This window comes from Diospyros lotus, chromosome 10 (genome assembly GCF_014633365.1).
Source record: "Diospyros lotus cultivar Yz01 chromosome 10, ASM1463336v1, whole genome shotgun sequence".
Taxonomy (NCBI): Eukaryota; Viridiplantae; Streptophyta; class Magnoliopsida; order Ericales; family Ebenaceae; genus Diospyros; species Diospyros lotus.
The window spans coordinates 27882346-27897058 of NC_068347.1; the positions used below are offsets into that span (position 1 = coordinate 27882346).

The 14713-nt window shown below is 33.8% G+C and overlaps 3 protein-coding genes across 8 annotated transcripts; all 3 read right to left on the minus strand.

Annotated features, from left to right (window-relative positions):
• Nucleotides 1-213: 213 nt before the first annotated feature.
• Nucleotides 214-6026, minus strand: LOC127810910 (F-box/FBD/LRR-repeat protein At1g13570-like). Of its 6 annotated transcripts, none has more exons than XM_052350513.1 (5): nt 5933-6026; nt 2356-2552; nt 1285-2241; nt 1006-1152; nt 214-864 (listed from the first exon to the last, which is right to left on the minus strand). In XM_052350513.1, exons 2-5 carry the CDS (start codon nt 2389-2391, stop codon nt 553-555), a joined length of 1452 nt encoding a protein of 483 aa, XP_052206473.1. In that variant the 5' UTR covers nt 2392-2552; nt 5933-6026; the 3' UTR covers nt 214-552. The 6 variants fall into 6 exon arrangements, with proteins under 6 accessions (XP_052206473.1, XP_052206472.1, XP_052206474.1 ...); XM_052350512.1 differs by having other exon boundaries at nt 2356-2570; nt 5878-6025; XM_052350514.1 differs by having other exon boundaries at nt 2356-2467; nt 5878-6019.
• Nucleotides 6027-8102: 2076 nt separating this feature from the next.
• On the minus strand, nt 8103-8748 carry LOC127811892 (cysteine proteinase inhibitor 1-like). Its single transcript, XM_052352087.1, has one exon. It carries the CDS (start codon nt 8659-8661, stop codon nt 8302-8304), a length of 360 nt encoding a protein of 119 aa, XP_052208047.1. The 5' UTR covers nt 8662-8748; the 3' UTR covers nt 8103-8301.
• A 4722-nt stretch (nt 8749-13470) lies between these two features.
• Nucleotides 13471-13923, minus strand: LOC127811928 (cysteine proteinase inhibitor 1-like). The gene has a single exon (XM_052352137.1). It carries the CDS (start codon nt 13902-13904, stop codon nt 13545-13547), a length of 360 nt encoding a protein of 119 aa, XP_052208097.1. The 5' UTR covers nt 13905-13923; the 3' UTR covers nt 13471-13544.
• Nucleotides 13924-14713: the final 790 nt, after the last annotated feature.

Below are 14713 nucleotides of genomic sequence, written 5' to 3' on the forward strand. Positions count from 1 at the left end.
ATTATTGATTGACATGAATGAATGAATTAATACCACAAACATTATCTTTACGTGCCTGCCCATCCCATAACATGACACGGACACGATTGGGAGAACGAGTTGCATGATCCGCGTGTTTGTGACTCATCTAGAACATTTTAGAGTTCACTGGGTAGAATTTCTTAATATATAACACGACATATAGCATGAAGAATTGAATATCTGAATGGTCAAGTAAGCAGCGGCTCTCTTGTTTTATAAGCTGTTAGATCGTTTAAATATACGAATGAATCATCCTCTCATGTTCAACATGCTTTGTATATCTTTTATAATTTGAACTCGACACAATCAGCAAAGGGCCATGTAATCTATCTCTTCCTATCATTTGAACTTAAGCCAAAAACATTATGAGTAAACCACATTTCCAGGCTTCCTCTCTTCTCTTTGCTCACAAAGAGTGATCCAACATATGCAAAACACTACCAAGGACTGGCATACAATAACAGTCGGTATCATGGTGCATGTCAATTCTGGGAAAAAGATTTCAAACTAAATTAAGTACCAGAAGCTATGTCACCAGATTTTGAGGTGGACTGTTGGAGGAATGACAGAATGAAGCCACCTGCGTACAGACTCCTTTCTGAGCTTATACCATGAGGCTGCTTCATGGTGAACCCAGTTGTGGCATCCTCTATAGACCTTCTGGCAGGGACCTACCGCCAGAACTTTGAGTTCCACTAGATTGTTGATGAGATACTTGACGAGCTCAACTTCATGCTGATTACCATAAAATCCATTTATCTCTAGGTCGGTCAGGTGCCAATGAGGGCAGCCGGGAAGGTTTCTTTGGTTGTCCCTCGGTATGATAAAGCTTGGGCAAAATAACTGTAAGGAACAGATGGTAGAGTCGGGTGATTCGCTGTATGATCCTTTACTAATTGTCAACAGACACATAGCAATTGACAGAACAATGGACTTGGAACCTTTCTTAAGTTTTTATTAGGTGAAAAGGAAGCATCTACTTACATTTAGTTGTAGTTTGTGCAACAGAGGAAAAGCCTTCAGCAAATAACTAATCCACAAGAGGTCATCATCGTCATTAAAAGGGAAAATAGTCAGCACCAATTGCTTGACATTGATGAATTTAGGTGCATCTTCCGGTAGCTTTATTATCTGAAATTAAAAAATACAAATGAATTCAGTATTCAGAATAAAATAGTTAAACAAACGATAGTTTGTAAGTTACAAAGTTCAGTACACAAAAAAAAATTAAAAACATGTGCTGACCCTCTTGACGACGTTTACCTTCATTGTCAATATCAAGACTAAATTTAGAGTCACCAATTCAGGTAGATCACTTGCAAATCTTGTGAGAGCAAAAGTTCCACCTTCCAGTCTACCCTCTCCAGTGAAACTTAGAAAAGCTGCGGCCAACTTTGGGACATTTTTGAAGCAGAAGCTGATGAAATTACCAATGTATTCAAATAAAACAAGATTCTCTGCACATAATTCCATCTTCTGCAGTCTGAAACATTCTTTTACACGCAAAAGCTTCAGCTGGATGTTTGGACCAGCAAATTTTAAACTGACAAGATCACTGCATTGGTGCAAACTAAGTTCTTCAAGACACGAGCAACTGGATATAAGACTTTCCAGCTGTTGATCACTGATATTCACACCTTGCAGCTGAATGTTAGTCAGGGAGGTGAGGTTGCAAGAACATCGTGGACTGAGACTGCATGAGGCCAGTTTCAGGTGCTTTACACTACAATTTTTTCCAGTGCTAGCAAGAAGCCAGTATGGGAACTTGTATTTTTCTAATGGGGATGAGGAGGAATAATCCATCTTAAAGCTACATGACTCTGACAAATCAAGATCTATATTTTCAACTCCCTTGGTGATTGCACAACTGATCCACTGATCTAGGTGAGGAGCAGAATCTTTGCCTAAGTGAAAATGGATGGTAAGAGAGTCTATTTTTGTGCCTTTGCTCCGTAGATGCATAAAACGATCAACCCTCTCCACAAACTTAAGCCTTTGTAGTATTCTATCAGATTCAGGTTGACAGTTCGATATGCTTGTGGAGTATGCTCTGTTCCCAAGTACTTTAGCAGAATCAAACCAGAGGTCAGCATGACAAGTCCAAATGTACCTCCATTGTTTTGACAAGATACTTGTTCTCACAGCCTCTCTCAATGTCAGCATAGAAATAATTGTGGAAAGAACCCCATCTGGCAGTTCAATGAGTTGATCCTTCTTTGTCTGTCAATTCAAAGAGAGTGTTAGCAACTTCTGGTAAGGGAAATTATTGACATCTTTATGTTTCAAAAATATTGAAGCAAATTCTTCTTCTTAAGATTACAAATTGCTTCTTACAGTCAATTTGGCAACTTTTTGTTGTCTGCCCATCATGTTATCCTTCAAAGTCAATATATCATCTCACTCCAGTCTGAGAGAGTTGACCAGAGAAATTGCGAAGAACAATCACCTAAGCCACATGAAAAGCCATACGCAGTAGGGGATGTTGCTCAGTCATGCAATATAAAATCTATCACTGTACTGATGCAGCGTTTCTGTAGATACAGAAAATACTGAGAATTTTATGTTTTATTTCTCCAATAGCGCAGAGCAATTAGATTGTACAAATTACAACAATGAAGTCAAAAAGAAAAACGAAAAAAGAAAATCACCTTATATGTTATTGCTATCCTTATACTTTAATGGCATATTGTTGAAGGATAAATCAGTAGGAAAAAAAAAAAAAAAAAATAGGCATGGTTACTTCTATGCTGCAACATATAATGGCGGTGTTGCTAAAATCTAAAGGGTGTTGACAGGAGTGACACCTTGTGCAGTGTGGAAGATAGTCAAGGTACCTGCAACCACCACAGAAAGTCACCCTGCGCAGTGCCCAGGAGGAGACTTTCAAATAATTAAGTTAGAAATTAACCGGAGCTTAAGAAGATCACAATAAATGAGTCATGGAGTGCTTAGAGATTTTGCTTGTGGAACGATTACCATACTTGTTCCTTTTATACTTGACTATGGTTTGGTTGTAATTTACTAATATGACTACCTGCTGATTATCCTCAATAGTGAAATCAGCCTAGTGATTATCCACAGTGGAGAGAACATACTTGTTTATCATCATCCCTCGTGGGAACATCTGTGATGTCAATAATCCAAATTTATCTGTGGCTAATCACTCATAGTGAGAAGATAGTTGCTAGTTATTAATAAGGCAAATTACCAAAAAATTTCTGAACTTTGACTCATGTATCAATTATATAATGAACTTTTAACTTTTATCAAATACAATGTTTTTAAAGGCCCAAGACACACTAAGGCACAAAAAGGTATTGGAGCCAAAGGCGCAAGGCGAGGTGCGCACCTAATGGAACTAGGTGTATGCTAACTAAAAGAAAAAAGAAAAATATATATCCTAGTTGAAAAATAAGATATCAAATAAGTCATAACTCCTAACAACATATTCACAAGCATGTTATCAAGGAAATTAAAAAATTCAACATATATTAATGAAAAGAACAATAAAAAATGCCAAAAGATGCAATCTACAAGTCTTTAAGTCAACTTAAATTAATTCTTAAATAATTTATAAGCCTTAAATCTTAATTAAGATTAACTAATTATGCATTTTAAATAATCTAAAAATCATCCTCATCATCAAAATCAAACATTTCCATATTTTCATCATTCCAAGCATCATCTCTAATATCTCCTTCCACATCATCTCCCTCTCCATCTTCATTTAGTTCAAATTCAATTGGAGCATTTGAAATAGTAGCCCTTTTACTCATTGTCAAATTTGTAGTTGAAGCAATAAATTTAAACCCTAAATAATAAAAAATTAAATAAAATAATAAACAGTAAAATAAAAACCCTAAAAAATAGTTAAAAAAACCTAGGTGTGCCTAAGCCCAAGGCGCCTTGGGCCAGGCACGCCCTAATGGTCTGTGATCGCTTGGAAGCATTCCAAGCGCCCAAGGTGCGCCTTGCGCCTAGACATGCCTTTAATAAAACTGATCAAATATATAGTTAAACTTTCATGATTGTACCAATTAGATAATGTCATTATATTTAGTTCTTCCCTCAAAAAAATTTTTATTTTTTTTTATTTTTACAAAAATTAATCAGAAAATCAAAAAATTGAGAAAATTAAAAAAAATGGCAAATTGCATTCAAGCCCCCTCCATTACTAACTCTAGCACTTAAACCCTAACTAAGCTAAATAAAATTAATTAAATGACAATTATGTAAAAGTAAAACTAAATTTAACCAATCAAAATAAAAAAAGTAAAACTAAACTATTAAACGCAGAAAATGCCGAAGAACAGAACTTGTTCTTCGGACAGGCAACCCAAAGGTCTCTTCTGCATTTTCTTGATGAAGGGATTTGAACTTGGTGCAATACCTGAAGACTGTTCCTGCTCAATTGTCCCCCATACCAAGTGATATTTAATAGGCTTCTAATTGCTTTGCCACAAGGTCTCAATGGTACCCAGGCACAAGCTTTTTGATTTCTCAAACGGTTAATTATACCAAACAATCTTTTGTCCTATGACGGTGCTAAGGTTCCCACGTAGTCTCAGCAATGAAGGCACACACAATGCACAAAGATAGCAAAATAATAAAGGTTCCAACCTTTATTAATCAACCTTGATTACGAAGGACTTGGCTTAGAGCTCACTCTCTACCGAAAAGAAAGATTAGGCTGAATGTCATTCTTATTCTCTGAAGAAAATAGTACAGCATTTTATACATCCTTACAAGGATCTAACTTCCCTCAAAAGAATAGGATAACTATCAACAAACTAATAACGACCTCAAAAGTCTTATAACTAGCCTTCCCACCAAGCCCCAACTGATCATAACAACTTTTACTGTCCTTTCTCCCCTTCTTATGCTGATCTCTACTTCAGTCTGGTCTCTATTCCTTTTTTTTTTTTTTTTTTTTTCTGTAAGTCAATCTAGTCTCTATTCCCGGTAGCTTTGTGGCATTCTCTTTGTCCTAGCTGATTCTTCCGTCCTGAATTTTCTAGAGCACCTAATCTGTTCTTTTCTTTCACTCTGTCTCCTGCATGTTCCTGGCCCTCCTGCTTCTTCGGGTGTTATCACTATCTGAATGGTGCATGCAATATGGACAAGTAGGATTAGCTTAGAGAATGGTGTTTTGTAAAGTAACAACAGTACTAGCGCTGCTCGAGTCTGCCACGGTAAGCGTAGAGTTTTGTTAAAAAAGTTATGTCAGGAACTTCTATACTCTAACACCATATGAAGGTTAGTGAAAATGGCTTCTACTTGCTGTTCTTTCCCATTGATACATATATTTATAGAGAATATTTCAATTATACAAGAGATGACTTTGCTTAGAGACTAGGGATATTAGGAGAACAAGAATTACATGGATACAAAGGTAGAAAATAAGGGTTGCTATAATATGCTCTCAGTAGGAGACTGATTTTTTGAATAAACAACAGAATAAAAGAATAATAGAGAACTTTGGAAGGAAACCAGAAAGCATTACATTCACTTACAATAAGAACACATAGACTGAAAACAGATACCATTCAGGAAATAGAGGAAGTATCAAACAAATTGCAACATCTAGATGCTTATCTAGAACAGACCTAAACAAGATTTCTAAACCGAAGTAAGAAACTTGAAAACCCCAACAGCTGATCCATGAAATAAGATTGGATGTTTAGGGCTAAAACCTTTGTTCCGAACATGGCGATGACGCACTTCGCCGGTGACCAAATACAAAACGAAAGGGAACAGCAAAATGTACGCTAAACAGAGAAAGGGAAAAAACTTCCAATAAAAAGATTGCAAGGAAGAGAGGGAGATCGAGCAGGGAGGAGCCAGAAATTCACTTACAGAAAGGACGGCAACGGAAGAAGATCAACCGTGCCGTGCTGATGATAGTACTCACCCGTACCAATTGCTTCCAGGTTCCAAATTTCCAATCCAACTCTAAACACGCGGAAGAGAGAGAGAGAGAGAGCAAACACACGTGTCAATTCGGAAGGAATATGAAACGTTCTAGATGTATGTGTTCCTTATTTTACTTTTGTAATTTTTATGTTAATTTTGAAAAAAAAAATTCACCTCAATTTTTTATTTTTAAATAACCAAATAAACTTCACATATATGTTGAAAAGACCAAACATTTGAAATACTTCTCATATTTAAGATTGCGTTCTCCTTATTGTTTTTAAGTCATTTTTAGTTTTTAATTTTCTAAAATAATGAAAACGCGTTCTCTTTGTTATTTTTAAAAATATATTTTTAAAAATAAAAAAAAAATTGTGAAGAAAACTCAAAATAACAAAAAATTGTTTTTGAGTGTTTTCATTCAAAATAAACTCAAAAGTCAAATATATTTATTTATTTATATTTTATTATTATAATAAGAAAAAATATTATAAAATTTATTAACTTTAAAATGTATGTATATTTTTAATAATATATTAACATTAAATATTTATAATTTACTTAATAATTAAATTTATTGAATAAAATATCATTAAAAAATATTTTTCAAATTTCAAAAGAACGCATTTTCTAATTTTTTTGTTTTAAAAAATAATTTTTTAAAATAACAAAGAGAACGCGTTTTCAATTTTCTAAAAATAGACTACCAAAACAGAAAATTGAAAATAAATTCAAAACTCAAAATTAAAAATTAAAAAACAAAGAAAACGCACCCTAATATTTTCTTTCTATTATCTTGATTGACAAACACCCCCTCATCGAACTTTAAAAGGATTATTATTTTTTAATTAAATTAATTTCAATTATTATTTTATTCTTTTGTAATTTTAATTTAAAAAATAATAAATAATTATAGAAAATTTCTTCACAAAACCCATTTTTATATACATCAATCTTAAAAATGTTGATATAAAAATCAAATTTTATATAAAAATCTTTATAAAATAGATCTTTGAATAATTTCTCATGAACATTATAAATATTTTCTAAAATAATATTTTTAATATTAAAAAATTCATAAAAAGTGATAGACCGACCGGTAAATATTATGAAGGAGGGTGTTATTTTTTTTATTTCTTAAACAAGTGATAAAATTAGCAACCATTTTCAGATTATTCATAATTATTTCCTACAAAAAAACCATTTATCTCTAAATTAGCTTATGTATTTGAGTCCGAAATAAGTAAAAAAATAAGTATGTGTATTTTTAATTTATTAAATATATTAAAAAATTAAAATTCACACATCATTCATAAATTTATCTAGATTCCATCAACCACTTTTATATTTTCATAAACACATAAGTCTCCTTTGATATTAATAGGTCTTGTAAATTGATTATTTTATCTTTATATATTTATTTATATAATTGATTTTTTAATTTTTATTTATTATTTTTTTCTTTCTTTTCTCATCTCTTTTTCTTTCTACCCTCCTGATTGCCAATAATCTCGATCAATGTGGGACAATGGTCATAAAGGTTTGAAAATCCCAAAATCATCATCGACAATAATTAATATTTTAAATCTCTATCATTTCTTTACAAATTTCAATTAAATATGTAGTTTGCCACCGACATAGAAATCCTATCCCTTTCCCCTCTATCCCCAATCACCACCACCATTAATCTTAGATGGTTGTCGAAAAATTTCAAATAAGGTAGAATAGAAGATGATAGTAAAGTTCATAAATTTCAATAATAAGTCTTTCTTTCTTTTCTGACGTATATGTATGTATGTTTTGAATTTGAACCCAAGTATTTGAATTTAAAAATATAAATTTTTTTGTATTTGAACGTAAATCTTTGAGTTCAATATTATTTTCACCCAAATTCAATATTTTTTTCTCGATCAACAATGGAGAAGGAATCATCAATATGGCATTTTTTATTTTTCACTTTTATGTAATTTTATACGAAAGAAGAGATAGGAGGATATTTTGAGAATTTTTGCAAAATTACTATCGTTAATTATCGACACTGGAGTATGTGGTGTACTATAATTAATTTCAAGGGAGGTTGGTGTTTTTGTAAAAAAATAAAATAAAATACACGAGACAATTGCCTCCAACAAAACGTTAATTCATCAAATGAACCAATTGAGTGCAAGTGGTTCAGAATAACCCACCTTTCATGTGATGCTCAGGCAGCATAATTCATTCATCATAATTTCCACGAAACGTTTCCAACAACTTTCAGAATCATTCAAATTCTAAACTGCCTCTATTTCACTGTCATCATCAAATTATAAACGATCTTTCTTCCACTATCATTCTCTTTTTAGGGTTTTACAACAAAATCTATCAATATCATACCAAACCAGGCAATTTCTTGAAGGAGGTGAGGTTCCTAAACTTCTCCCAATCCTTAACCCATATAACCGCCTCGTAATTGCCGGAAACTCCGCCATCTAGCGCCGCAATGACCAGCCGGTAGTTCATGCCTGCCACCACTTGTTGCTCACCGCGAACCACGCTCTGGAACTCTAATTTGGCGCCGGCAGCCTTGTTGTCTTCGGCGATGGCGAACTTCGCGAGGTCTTGAACCTCCGGCGAGCTTAGGTCCTGGATCGGCTGCCAGCCGCCCACCAGGGCGGAGTCGGAAGCGAGTAATTGAACGGAGAGAGCGGCGACGAGAAGGGCGATTAGGTACTGAGATTTCGAAGCCATTGATTGGTTTATCTATCCGCAGACGTCTGGCTCCGTTTTATAGGCGGAGAGTTACTCGGGGATCTGGGCACTGAGCGACCGGAATCCCGAGATTGCACTTCTTATCTTGTGTAAATCACGATCAAACCGATAACGGACAGACACCGATATACTTGTCACCGAGGGGTATCCAAAGAGCCTGGATGGGCCAACCTCGCCCCTGCTTGTGCTGGGCCTGTCTCTTTGTGGGCCCAGTCTGTTTGACAGGGGGCCAGTTCTATTCCTTTTTTAGAAGTATTATAAATATTTTTATTTTTAAAAGAATAAAATTACTTTCTATTCTGATTGTATTTGTTTTTTTAATTTAGGTTATAAAATATTTTAAATGTCTATACATAAAGATTTCATTACTCAAATTGCAAAAAATAAGTGCAGTTCAGACTGAAAATAATCAATCGTTTTTTAAAATATCTTTCACCTTTAAATTTAAAATAAAATTTTAATTATTACATTTAAACATTTATTCCAATTTCAAAATTTAAAATGTAACATATTATAGTTTAAGTCGCATGTGTAAGTATGAAATATGAAGTAATTTAGATTGTGAAACTTACAAAAATTTCAAAGAAAATGCACATTAAGATTCTTGATCAATTAAAATTTAAATATTTATATATATTTGGTAGTTACTTAAATATTTAAGGGTAAAGTACTAAATAAATATTTAAGGGGAAAATTATTTAAAAAAATGTTAAACTTTTGATTTTGTTTTTATTTTATAATGAACTTTCATTTTGTTAACAATATATCAAGCTTTATGTGATTATTCTTAGACTTTTTACGGTTTGAGTTATTTATACAGAGACTCTTTGTGATTTAGAAATAATTTTAGTAATCTTTGTAATTTAACTTTTTTGTTCAAACACACCCTCCATCCCTAATGTTGTTACTTAACTCTAATTATTATAATTTAAGTTAATTAAATACTAATTAATCTTAATTAAGTTATCAAACATAATTAAGGTAAATTAAAAACTAAATAATAAATAAAATTAAAAAAAAATATAGTTGCTAGAGCCAGTGTTTTTGACAACACCACTGGAAATGAATTTTTTTTTTACTTACAACCCATCTCTGTCTTTAATTATTAGTATGACCCATTATTGGAAGATGATGAGTCATCTTTGCTCGCTAATTGTTTCCAGTGATCAAATGTCTATAGTTGGAAACGATGGCACTAGGTATTGTATTTTTTTATTATTTTTTGTCTTAGTTTTAGCTTGATTTAATTTAATACAATTTAATGAAGATTAATTAATTTAATTTAGTTTATTTTGAATTTAATTAACATCGTGATAAAAGAGGTATATGTGCAAAAACTACAAAGCACGGGGACCAAAAGAGTCATTCCGAACCACAATGAATCTTCATACCAATGATCCAATTGATATGAGATGTAGATGCATTCTTTCTTTTATAATATCATAAGTATAGTTTATGTATGGGTGTGTGTATATATATATACAAATACATATAAATCAAATAGAAATATTAATTTTGTCTATATCAGACATTAATCTCACATAATATAAAAATTAAAAGATGAAAAATAGTTTATGATATGATAGAAAGCGTAGTAAATACATAAATCACTTTGGTATTAATAGATCTTGTAAATTGATTATTATATCTTTATATATTTATTTATGTAATTATTTTTTTTTATCTACCACCTCCCTTTTCTCATCTATTTTTCTTTCTACACTCTTGAATGCCAATAATCTTGATCGATGTGGGACAATGGTCACAAGGGTTTGAAAATTCCAAAATCATGGTCGACATTGATGAAAATTTTAAATCCCTATTGTTTCTATAGAAATCTCAATTGAATGGGTAATTTGCCATCGTCGACATAGAAATCCTATCTCTCTCCTCTCAACTCGATCACCACCACCATTAATCTTAGATGGTTGTTGAAAAATTTCAAACAAGGTATGGTGAAGATGATGGTATAGTTCATAAATTTCAACAAGAAATCTTTCTTTCTTTTTTTTCTGTGAGTGTGAGTGTGTGTGTATTTTGAATTTGAACCCAAATATTTGAACTTAGAGATCTAGGTTTCTTTGTGTGTGAAAGTAAATCTTTGAGTTCAATGTGATTTCCAATCAAATTCAATATTTTTCTTCTCACTCAACAAAGGAAAATAAATCATCACCACTAATGACATTTTTTATTATTTTTTTATTTTCACTTTTATGTGATTTTATAAGAAATATGATATGGGAGGATATTTTGAGGGCTTTTGCAAAATTACTATCGTTAATTATCGATACTAAAGTATGTGGTGTACGGTAATTAACTTTGAGAGAGGTTGGTGTCATTATCAAAAAATACACACGAGTCTCTTGATTCAACCGTGGGTCCTACAAGTTTGTCTATAAATATTAGCCTTTTCAAAGACAAATAGATTTTTCGAATCTTTTTGAACCTTTCTCCCAAGAACTTATGTGGAACCTCCTTGACTATCCTTCGAGATACCCAAAAAACACCACATGCATACAAACATTAAACATTTATATACTTGTACATTTCATATATTTCTCATATTGTTGTCTAACTTAGCCATTGGAGGGCCCGCACGGGGAAGTCTCCCGCGTGTCTTTCTAACATCCTTTGTATTTGCAAGCTAAGGCAAAGTCATGATCCCCGAAAGCTCCTTTCCCCGAAAACTCTTTGAGGTATCACAATTATATTTATGGAGTTATTTGTAATCAAATAATGTTACATCTCCTAAATCACTTGCAATAACTATAGTAACAAAGCTTATGATGCACTTAAAGCTCTTATATGAGTTGAGTTTTGCTGTGGGGGTGTCTTGAAAATTTTTTAAGTTTTAAGAAATTTCTTGATAAATATGGGACGATTGCTTTCTGGACCCGTGTTGGGTCCCCTGGGATTGGTTTAGGTCAATTTATTTTGCATAAGTCTAGAAACCTTTCGAGTTATCTCGGACCAAAGCCACCTAGTGGCCCCAAAACCCTCTTTAGGACCATTTGGAGACAATTATTGAGGCCTCACCTCGAAAATGTCTCAAAGCCCTCTAGCCTCTCTATGCATGCACCTCCTTGAAAGAGTCTCCTGATTCAACCATGGGTCCCACAAGTTCGTCTATAAACATTAGCCTCTTCGAAGACAAATAGATTTTTCGAATTTTTTTGAACCTCTCTCCCAATAACTTATTTGGAACCTCATTGACTACCTTTCGAGACACCCATAAAACACCACATGCATGCATACATTAGACACTTACATACTTGTACATTTCATATATTTCTCATACTGTTGTCTGACTTAGCCATCGGAGGGCCCGCATAGGGAAGTCTCCTAACGTCCTTTGTATTCGCAAGCTAAGGCAAAGTCGTGATCCCCAAAAGCTCTTTTCCCAGAAGACTCTTCAAGATATCGCAATTATATTTATGGAGTTATTTGTAATCAAATAATGTTACATCTCCTAAATTAGTTGCAATAACTCTAGTAACAAAGTTTATGATGCAATTAAAACTCTTATATGAGTTGAGTTTTGTTGTGGGGGTGTCTTAAAACTTATTTAAGTTTTAAGAAATTTCTTGATAAATCTTTCCTTCCCTAGAAAGCCTATGGGACGATTGCTTTCTGGACCCTCGTTGGGTTTCCCGGGATTTGTCTAGGCAATTTATTTTGCATAAGTTTAGAAACCTTTCGTGTTATCTCGGATCAAAGCCACCTAGTGGCCTCGAAGCCTTTTTTAGGACCATTTGGAGGCAACTATCGAGGCCTCACCTCGAAAATGTCTCAAAGCCCTCCAGCCTCTCTATGCATGCACCTTCTCGAAAGAGTCTCTTGATTCAACCGTGGGTCCCACAAGTTCGTCTATAAATATTAGCCTCTTCGAAGACAAATAGATTTTTTGAATCTTTTTGACCCTCTCTCCCAAGAACTTATTTGGAACCTTCTTGGCTACCCTTTGAGACACCTAGAAAACACCACATGCATACATACATTAGACACTTACATACTTGTACATTTCATATATTTATAATATTAATGTTGTTTAACTTAGCCATCGAAGGGCCCACATGGGGAAGTCTCTCAAGTGTTTTTCTAATGTCCTTTGTATTCGCAAGTTAAGACAAAGTCGCGATCCTCAAAAGCTCATTTCCTAGAAGACTCTTCGAGGTATCCCTCATTTGTCACCTTGAAAATCCCATTCGAGCGAACTACCTCGAAGACTTTTTCCCGACTATAATCGCACTGAGAAAGAGAGAGAACATGCGCCGCTACCCTTACCGACTGCCAGTGCCGTTACCAGCCCCTTTTCTTTTCTTGCCTTGCGACAACAATAAATGTCAAAAGGCCTCTAAATAAATATTTGCCTAAGAGCCCAACTCTATTGAGGCGGTCCTATTTGATTGAATAATTATTTTTTATAATAATTTATATTTAAAAATTATATTTATAAAGCATTCTCTATGTTTTTTATTTATACTTTTTACACGCTCCCATTTCTTATTTCTTTTTTAAAAAAAGAAGTATCGTTTCACGTGATATCACTATTCATCTCCGTTTCCGTACAAGCGGATGACAGGCCAATTTAGCGGGCATTCCCCCAAAACACTGGCAAATGAACCAATTGCGTGCAAGTGGTTCAGAATAACCCGCCTTTCATGTGATGCTCAGGCAGCATAATTCATCATAATTTCCACGAAACGTTTCCAACAACTTTCAGAATCATTCAAATTATAAACTGCCTTTCTTTCACTATCATCAAATTATAAACTGCCTTTCTTTCACTATCATCAAATTATAAACGATCTTTATTCCACTATCATTCTCTTTTTAGGGTTTTACAACAAAATCTATCAATATCATACCAGACCAGGCAATTTCTTGAAGGAGGTGAGGTTCCTAAACTTCTCCCAATCCTTAACCCATATAACCGCCTCGTAATTGCCGGAAACTCCGCCATCTAGCGCCGCAATGACCAGCCGGTAGTTGATGCCTGCCACCGCTTGTTCCTCACCGCGAACCACGCTCTGGAACTCTAATTTGGCGCCGGCAGCCTTGTTGTCTTCGGCGATGGCGAACTTCGCTAGGTCTTGAACCTCCGGCGAGCTTAGGTCCTGGATCGGCTGCCAGCCGCCCAACGGGGCTGAGTCGGAAGCGAGTAATTGAACGGAGAGCGCGGCGACGAGAAGGGCGATTAGGGACTGAGATTTCGAAGCCATTGATTGGTTTGTCTATCCGCAGACGTCTGGCTCCCTTTTATAGGCGGAGAGTTACTCGGGGATCTGGGCACTGGGCGACCGGAATCCCGAGATTGCCCTTCTTGTCTTGTGTAAATCACGATCAAACCGATGACGGACCGACACTGATATACCTGCCACCGAGGGGTATCCAAAGAGCCTGGATGGGCCTACCTCACCCTGCTTGTGCTGGGCCTGTCTCTTTGTGGGCCGAGTCTGTTTGACAGGGGGCCAGTTCTATTCCTTTTTTAGAAGTATTATAAATATTTTTATTTTTCAAAAAAATAAAATTACTTTCTATTCAGATTGTATTGGTTTTTTTTTTAATTTAGGTTATAAAATATTTTAAATGTCTCTCAATAAAGAGTAAAGCATTCCATTACTCAAACTGCAAAAAATAAATGCAGTTCAAACTGAAAATAATTAATCGTTTCTTAAAATATCTTTCACCTTTAAATTTAAAATGAAATTTTAATTATTATATTTAAAAATTTATTCCAATTTCAAAATTTAAAATGTTACATATTATAGTTTAAGTGGCATGTGTAAGTATGAAATATGAAGTAATTTAGATTGTGAAACTTACAAAAATTTCAAAGAAAATGCACATTAAGATTCTTGATCAATTAAAATTTAAATATTTATATCTATTTGGTAGTTACTTAAATATTTAAGGGTAAAGTACTAAATAAATATTTAAGGGGAAAATTATCAAAAAAATGTTAAACTTTTGATTTTGTTTTTATTTTATAATGAACTTTCATTTTGTTAACAATATATCAAGCTTTATG

Excerpts from the sequence above, each read along its gene's own strand:
- LOC127810910 (XM_052350513.1), bottom strand. The coding sequence starts at position 2,391 with ATGATGGGCAGACAACAAAAAGTTGCCAAATTGACT. Across the intron at positions 1,153-1,284 it reads TCTTGATATTGACAATGAAG|ATAATAAAGCTACCGGAAGA; the intron begins GTAAACGTCGTC and ends TTTTAATTTCAG. Across the intron at positions 865-1,005 it reads TGCACAAACTACAACTAAAT|TTATTTTGCCCAAGCTTTAT; the intron begins GTAAGTAGATGC and ends TGTTCCTTACAG.
- LOC127811892 (XM_052352087.1), bottom strand. The coding sequence starts at position 8,661 with ATGGCTTCGAAATCTCAGTACCTAATCGCCCTTCTCGTCGCCGCTCTC.
- LOC127811928 (XM_052352137.1), bottom strand. The coding sequence starts at position 13,904 with ATGGCTTCGAAATCTCAGTCCCTAATCGCCCTTCTCGTCGCCGCGCTC.